The sequence below is a fragment of the Diospyros lotus genome, chromosome 8, assembly GCF_014633365.1.
Source record: "Diospyros lotus cultivar Yz01 chromosome 8, ASM1463336v1, whole genome shotgun sequence".
Classification (NCBI taxonomy): Eukaryota; Viridiplantae; Streptophyta; class Magnoliopsida; order Ericales; family Ebenaceae; genus Diospyros; species Diospyros lotus.
Window position 1 is genome coordinate 39448886 of NC_068345.1, and position 8556 is coordinate 39457441.

Genomic DNA, 8556 nt, shown 5'->3' on the forward strand with positions numbered 1-8556 from the left:
GATTCAAAACTTTACACTTACTAGTTCTTTTACTCTACAATTTACACTCACATTTAGAGATTGATTTAAGTATCGAGAGTCTACATGGGAGACTCACTCGCACTCTTAATCCATTTATTTTTGAGTAGATTTCTCGAAAACTATACTTAACTCTCTTTTGTTACAAAAAATATATTATTATATTTAGATAATAATAAAAGGAAATGTGAAGTGAAATTTTAAACTTAAAAAAATAAAATAAAATTAATATTGTTAATACACAAAGTTGAGTTCTTACTCTATTTCTATCCCATCGATTCTCTCAAAAAAGATTATTGTTTGTGAATATAATTATCTATATTTCTATAATATTAATGAAACCTTCCCCAATTAAATGCCAAGAACTCTAACAATACATGTTTAATTGTTTGCCACCACGTTTGGCCTTCATTATTGGTTTGGTAGTTTCACATAAAAAAAATAAAAATAAAGATTCCTTGAGTGCATGGCCACGTGGCTTATCCATGTTTTTTTCTCTTAATAATGATTAATTTGACAGGATTAAAGCTTGATAATAAAGACACGTTTGGTATTATGTTTATTGCGTTCTATTTTATTTTTTTGGATTATACCACAAAAATAATATTAAGAAAAAAGAATGTTTGATAAATGAGTATGATTTTGTGATTGTTAATGTTAAAAATAAGTAATAAGTGTTTAATTAATATTTTATTAATTAATTTTAATGTTTAATATTTAAGTTCACCAAATCCTCTTGTTACTATCCGAGGGCGTGATCGATGAGTACACTAGAGGATTAATAAATGGTCTCATTGCTGAGATCGACAAGTGGCAGCCAGGGAGAAGGGTAGCACCACCCATTGGTGCCTCCGAAGGCAGACCCCACCATCTGTGTCTTTTAGAACGCTCCAAGCGAACTGTAGACTTCTTCGTAATCGTCGCTTTTGAGAGAATTTTTACAATTTACAGTTTATCTTATTTATGCGAAATGCTATAAATATGTGATGAATTTCTTCGTGATATTATCAAAAATGATAATCGTTGCTCCTGTACAACAGGGGACTCGGAAATCGCGGGATCTGAGTTTCGTCCAAACTCTTATGATCTTCACCAAACCCTAGATTTGTGCGAAAACCCAGAAGAAATGAGCTCCGCGTACACCATTTTGCTTTGATCTGTGAGTTCGCTTTGTATATTCTATCTTTGGGTTGTTTTTGGGTGGCGGTTCAGTTCCAAATTGGGTTTTGATTCGGGAGGCCATTCATTCTCCTGTCTTGGTCAGTATTTGGCGTTTTAAAGTATATTGATTTGTTAGTGCCCGGCTGTGTCTGTTTGTTGCAAGAAAAGAGGGGATTTTTATTGGGTTCAGAGTGTGAGATATTGTGTACTTGTTCTTTCGGAGTATATTGATTTGTTTCCACCCAGCTGTATCTGTTATTGCAAGGAAAAGAGAGGATTTCTATTGGATTTTGAGTTTGAGACTTGATGTTTTCAGTTTTTGTTGTTGGGTTACTGTCTTTTGGATTTTTTTTAGTGGAAACTAAAGATTTATCTATTGGGTTTTGAGTTTAAGACTTGATATTTGCTGTTTTTGTTGCTGGGTTGTTGTCACTGGATTTGCTTAGTGACTAGAGATTTCTCTAGCTCTGCGGCAAGGTTTGGTGAACTGGGTCTGAATTTGGACGATTGAAGAGAGGGACGGGAATTGTACGGTTGGGTGTCGATGATAGGAGGGGGGAGATGAGAGAGGGAGTTGAGGGATTGGGGGGACAACAATGACTGCAGGGTCATTGGGTCTTCGTAGTTCAGGAAGTTATGGATCATTGCAACAACAGCTCCAGAATGGCGCATTGGCAATCCAGACAACACCCCCGCTTGCCTCCCGCAAACCTTCTAAGATGCTCAAAGAGAAGGATAGTTTGTTCTCTTGGATCTACAAACTTGTAGGCCGCACCAAGGTTGGAATGCTGCTTCTGTGTATTGTTTCGGCTGCAGTTTTTGTATGGGTACTGTATGTTGCTAAAGGTTTGTTATCCAATCTTTCTGTCCGTTTTCATAGCTTCTTCATTATTTGATTTTAGTACAAAGTAATGCATTACGTGCATCTGAGTATTATTGCATGGAAAATCACTTTTGGCTGGGAGGCTCGGAAAAGATAATAAGTCAGATTTTAGTTTTAAACCGCAGTTTTTCTTGGGATGATCACTGGTGGTTTCTGATTAACTCTCTGATTTGTAGCAAATCATGTTCAAAGGTCCCAGTACCTGTGTAATTCATACTTGCGAACGCGGTTGAGCTTGCTGAATGGCTGGTGGCAAAATTCTTAATATCTCATGGATGAGGATCATGTTAATCAACCTTCTCCTTTTTCATTTGATTGAATGAGTTATTGATTTTATCATAAATGTTCTCCATTTTTGTTCTTCCGCAGTTATGCCCAAATGAGTTTGGTAGTTGGACTATCCTCTTTATATTTATTTTTGGTGAGAACTTTTCCCCTAAATGGACCACAGCCCTATGATATTCTACTCGTGTTAATTATGATCTATCGTAACTTTGATCCACATCTAAGCCTTTGCCCAACAGTTGCTGTCCTTGATGAGGCAAATGACGTGTTGAAGTTGGATGTCAATAGGTAACCCTCTTGATTCATTACAGTAAACATATAACTTTACATTTTCACATGGCTGCAGGAGAAGATGCACAGGAACATGATGGCATGCGGACTATTAAAATTAATAACGGCTTGGATTTGAGTTATTCTGGATCTTTCACTCTACCTGGAGAAGAAAAAGAGGGTAATGATACATATTTTTCTACAAAGAATGGCATGAGGAATAGTGGAAATATATCCCAGCCTCCTCCTCCTCCTCCTCCACCACCACCACCACCACCACCACTTCCTTCTCTTCCTCCTCCTGCTCCTGCATATTTTACAGGATATACTCTTCCTCCCGGGAATCCTTGTGAAAGTTTCACATTGCCTCCACCACCAGCAGATAAAAAGAGGACAGGACCACGCTGTAAGTTTGAGCTTATAAAATGCTTGGAGTTTCTCTGTTGTTTCTGCCCCAAAAAAATAAAAATAAATCCAGAAGTTAATAATTGCTTCCTGCATTTCCACATATGCAAATTATGACACTGCGACATTATAAAACAGACTTGTTGAGTTGTACCTTGAGGAGGTCGATCCATAAATAAGATGTTAATTAAGCAAAGTTTTCTTCTTTTGTGCCTTTCAGCATGTCCGGTATGTTACCTTCCAGTTGAAGAAGCCGTTGCCTTAATGCCAAATGCTCCATCGTTTTCTCCTCTGCTTAAACATCTAACTTATATTCATGAAGAAAATTTAAGTATAAGTGAGTTTGGAGGCTCAGAATTTGGCGGATATCCTTCTCTAAGGCAGAGGGATGATTCCTACAATATAAGAGAATCAATGAGTGTGCACTGTGGGTATGAAATTCCTTCTCTGTTCAGTTCATCTTCTTATTTTGTAATGAAAATCTTGTTTTCTATTTTGCCTTCAAGTTGTTAACTGGTAATAAGACATGGTACAACTGGCTTTTGCTCTGCCATTGTCTTATTGTGTCTGTTTGCTTCTTGACGGATGCATGTTTATGCATACAGATTTGTCAGAGGAATTAAGCCTGGCCATCAGACAGGATTTGATATTGATGATTCTGACCTGCTTGAAATGGAGTTCTGTCATGGGGTAGTGGTTGCGTCAGCAATCTTTGGTATTTCTCTTCATGAGGCCATTATAATTTCACTCTATCTTGGAGGTTTTGGGTTGGTATTCTAATGAGTGCAGTCTTGACCAGGAGCCTATGATTTGATACAGCAGCCAAAGAATATTAGTGACACTGCCAAGAAAAATGTTTGCTTCTTTATGTTCGTCGATGAAGAAACAGAAATATTTCTGAGAAATGCAAGTCAACTGGAAAATAGCAAAAAACTTGGATTGTGGAGAGTTGTTGTCATCCATAACCTTCCTTATACAGATCCAAGACGTAACGGAAAGGTACAAATTGCAAAGACTGTGCTAGTATATTTGAATCCAGATAGCTTTGGCTTGTGGTTAGTTAGTTTACTAGTAATTCCTAGGGAACAATTTCATGTTTGTATTGGTTGATATCCTTACAGAAAGATCTGCGGAAATCCATGTTAGAACATGTTTTGTGTTTCCACTTTCTGCTTTATAAAAAAGGTGTTTATGGGCCAGCCATTTTTTCCTTTAATCTGATAATTTTGTTGAATGCATAAATGATGCAAGAATTCAATAATGAAGTGTGGATTGGACTACAGGTCTTGCTAAGCGACAATTCCATAAATTTCTGTCTGCACCACTGTGCCAATTGTCAGCATGGTTTGCCTAGTTTTGCTCTGAAAATCATGTGGTTAGTAAGAGTGAATTGCATAATACAAGAGCCTTCTGCCAACTTCTCTCAGTTATTGAACTGTAGAAGCTGAACCATGTTAGTGATACAAAACCTGAGATGGATGTCTTAGAGATTTCTGAGAAATGACAAATTATTTGCTCTACCTTGATATTTGCTCCCTTTTCTTTAGCGAGCATTATATAAAGAAAGGCCCTGCAAAGTCTTTTAACATTTGCTAGTCTTTTACTCCAATTGCATTGCAGCTTTTTTACTTAGCTTAGGTCATGGTTTGTTATGGTATACCATACAGGTATCTGTATGCATTATGGCATTTTGTCTCATATGTAGTATGAGGGGGTAGGCTTTGGGGTCACAGGTCGATTTGAAATGGATAATTTATATGTGTACATAAATTTTAAAAGATAATTCATCTAGTTAATTAAATTGAGAACAAATTGGTGAGTTTTATGTTTAATGATTTTAATCTAGATTCAATTTCAGATCCTAGCTTTAGGTTGCTTTTGATTCAGCACCCTCAAAATTTCTTTAATCATCTTTCCTAATCACGGTTGGTCAATGTCACTATCCGGTGTGGGTACATGACTGCACCATAATTGGTGTTGCAAGATCCATGCTGCAGTTCCATGGGGGTCCTTGCAATCCCAGTATAACTGGGCCTATGTGTTCATTTCCACAATCTGCTTTCACGTACTGTTGATTTCAGAGGGCAAAAATCTATATGGTATTATTGTTTTTGGGAATATTTCTTCATGCTTGCCTTTGTGTATCGTTGTAACATATTTTCTGGTAACCTTGGAATTATATGCTTTTGCTGTCTTTTCAGCAGCTATTATGTCCTTAATGTGCATCAGTTTCAGTATATTCAGAAGAAATGCCATGGTTGGTCTTGGGATTCAGTTTCTTTCTAGTGGCAGTTTTGGTTATTCTCATGCATTGGTAATAATATTTGGTTTTGAGATTTTCACGAGTTATATAGCCTGGTTTCTGCTTCTTGTGATGGCATCATTGGGCTCATTTTTCTTGCAGTATTTCTCCATCTAGAGACTCTGCCTAGTGGCCTACTTACTGCACACTTCCTGTTTTAGATAAGTTCTAAGTAAGATACATTTTGGATAACGAACTTATGTTTATTCTGCACATAACTTTAGCTTCTTTTTGTACATGGAAGAAAGCAACTGAGACATTGCTGCTTTTGTGTGCATCTGAAACCTCACTTGGGGTTTATGGAGCCTCTTACACCAGAATCTGCAGTAACTTGCATCAGGTGGTACTGAAACTCATTGACACAGGTTATACCTTGACAGGTTCCAAAGCTTCTTTTGCACAGGCTTTTCCCAAATGCCCGGTACTCTCTCTGGATTGATGGAAAACTTCAGCTTGTTGTGGATCCATATCAGATTCTTGAAAGGTAATAGCCTGCCCCACTGCCCCTTCATGTTAGATGATGCTTAAAGTCTTTTAAACTGGATCAACTAATTTTCCATTTAGACTGATTCTATATGAGAAGAATGCCTGTAGACTCCTATCTATAGCCGCTCCATACCTTATTTCCCTGCTTCTTACTCTGGTTAATTTTTGTGTTTACTCATTTTCTATTTATTTTTATTATCTTGCTTGAAAATATGCCCTTTGTTTCTTCTCTACAATTTTTCAGTATAAATTTAGTGCCAATTCCTCCTCCCATCTCCTTTTTTGTCAATTCTTTTAAGAGATCTAGTGTACATTCTAGATATATGCATTTAGTGCGGTCCTCTTTTTATGTTTGTGATATCTATAACTCAACAATCTGTAAAAAGAGCTTCCCATTTTTATCTTTTCCATGTCTAGGTAGATTAGATTTACCTTTTCTTCTCTAGCATTAGAAGAAAAAGAAACATTGTTTTAGTTGATTCTCATGGTTAATGCCAATAGAAGGATCAGTGGTTCTTCTGGTCATAATTCTTTGGACGGATGGTTCATAATATTTTGGAATGTCTGAGTGAATCTCATTATCTTGGCATCTTAACCCCGCTGTTAAAGCTGTTTCTCTGAAGTTCAACATGTGTTACTGCACAATTGTGTTCTGGTCATAATCTCATTATCTTGTCTTCCAGATTCTTGTGGAGAAAAAATGCCAGCTTTGCAATATCAAGGCACTATAAACGCTTTGATGTGTTTGTAGAAGCAGAGGCAAATAAAGCTGCTGGAAAGTATGACAATGCGTCCATTGACTTCCAGGTTGATTTTTACAAAAGCGAGGGTTTGACATCATATTCTGAGGCTAAACTGCCAATTACAAGTGGTAGGTGCATATTACTTTCTCATCTTTTTTTTTTTTTTTCTTCTATTCAATCGTTTCATATGAGTCTCTTTCATTTTTGAGTTTTTCCAGATGTTCCTGAAGGATGTGTAGTAATAAGGGAACATATTCCCATCTCCAATCTCTTGACTTGTCTTTGGTTCAATGAAGTCGACCGTTTTACTTCCAGAGACCAGATTAGTTTTTCTACCGTGAGAGACAAAATTATATCTAAGACCAACTGGACTATCAATATGTTTTTGGACTGCGAGAGGCGCAACTTTGTAGTCCAGGTAATTGTTTATTCTACCTTCTTCCTTCAGCTGATACATGATATCAATATGGTAGCCAAATGTGAAAGAAATCATAGACGCTTGCATCTTTTTGATCTATGCTTGTTTTATTGCACATATATAATTGTTGAAGAAATCAGAGACTTGTAGATATTAAGAATTTAATGGGTTCGGGGATGCAGTTTTAAGTTCTATGAGCTCTCTCTCTCTCTCTCTACACACACACACACGCACAAATATACATATTTTATATTGCCAAATTTATAAATGGATGCAGGGCTACCATAGAGATGTTCTGGAGCACTGGGCTCCTCCGCTGCCTCCTGGATCTATTGCTGTTCATCCTCCTCCTCCACCACCACCACCACCACCACCACCACCATTTGTTGAGAAAACACAAACAAATAAAACCTCACCTGAGATTCTACCAGAAGGCAGTATGGTTACAAATCCCATTCGGAAGATCCCAACAAAGCGGAAAGAAAGGAGATCAAAGCGTCACCGCAAGGTTGCAGCTGGCAGTAGGGACACCAGTTTAGGTCAAAATTTTATTTAGGAAAATTTTGATATATATATATATATACCTTCCCTGTTCAAAATCATCCATCCATTGCAAGGCCGGGAAAATACGTTACAGGATGATGAGTAGTGGTGGTTGTGTTTCAGCTCTTTTTATAGTTTTCTCAAATTCAATTTTGTCCATTTTTTGTTGTATATATGCTCAAGTCTCCATTAATATTTACATGGGTTGCTGCCATTCCTCACGTGCAACCAACTATTTGTTGTTTAATTGAAGCCCAATCATTCAATTGTTCCATCGAAGCTCTTGGTTTACTGAAACTGGAAGTTGCAGAAAATTTCCAAGATCCCACATGGGGTTTATGGGCTTTTCCCAACAAAAAGTAGCTTTCAATCTAGAAATGCTTTTGCTGAATGAAGCAAGATCGCAACTTCATCAACATTGAATCAGAACTCCAAATATTAATTAAGGTAGTTTCAGATTGAATTTTAGGATCTGATTGTCGTATTGAATGCTGATTTTAGGGTTTTACATCGAGGGATTGAATTATTTTATTACTTCAGGTTGCAACACAGTTATTTTAAACCCTCGAGAAACATTGAGGGCGCTTATTGAAATCCTTTTCCCGATTTCTTTGCGGTTCTTGCCTTTGATAATTTGATACAAGACAGACGGCACAAACCTCCTTTGTTTTTTGAGGTCATATCCCTGTTTTGTCTAGTTCGTTAAAATTTTCGTCAAATCCATGGAGCTATTTATCCAGCTGCGTAGCTTGTTGAAGGGGATGCAGGTTTAGCTTGGAATTGGGTTGGGTCAAACAGGCCTCCAAGATTGCTACTTTATCTTCAGTATTTTTTTTTTTTTTGATTGTGTTAGAGTGAAAAGGCTATGATGGGTTTGATTCGTTTCTGACCTCAATGCAAGGTTTGCATTAGCTTATGGAATGGTTTTGTGCAGAAGGCTCCTTGTAAATTTTCCTATAAAGGATAGTTTGACAACCTCACTCTGTTTGCTTGCTGTTGCCGACTCTGTTTTGTTAACCATGTTACTGTTTTCTGCACTTAT

At 37.2% G+C, this 8556-nt stretch overlaps 1 protein-coding gene across 3 annotated transcripts; it reads left to right on the plus strand.

Annotated features, from left to right (window-relative positions):
- The first annotated feature begins 943 nt into the window (after positions 1–943).
- Positions 944–7761, plus strand: LOC127808324 (probable hexosyltransferase MUCI70). 3 transcript variants are annotated; one of them, XM_052346823.1, is made up of 11 exons: positions 1883–2025; positions 2239–2348; positions 2432–2483; positions 2694–3023; positions 3243–3453; positions 3628–3737; positions 3822–4021; positions 5705–5808; positions 6494–6681; positions 6772–6971; positions 7249–7761. In XM_052346823.1, the coding sequence occupies exons 2-11, from the start codon at positions 2334–2336 to the stop codon at positions 7525–7527; spliced, it is 1689 nt and encodes a 562-aa protein (XP_052202783.1). In that variant the 5' UTR covers positions 1883–2025; positions 2239–2333; the 3' UTR covers positions 7528–7761. The 3 variants fall into 3 exon arrangements, with proteins under 3 accessions (XP_052202781.1, XP_052202783.1, XP_052202782.1); XM_052346821.1 differs by lacking the exons at positions 2239–2348; positions 2432–2483 and having other exon boundaries at positions 944–2025; XM_052346822.1 differs by lacking the exon at positions 1883–2025 and having other exon boundaries at positions 2244–2483.
- Positions 7762–8556: the final 795 nt, after the last annotated feature.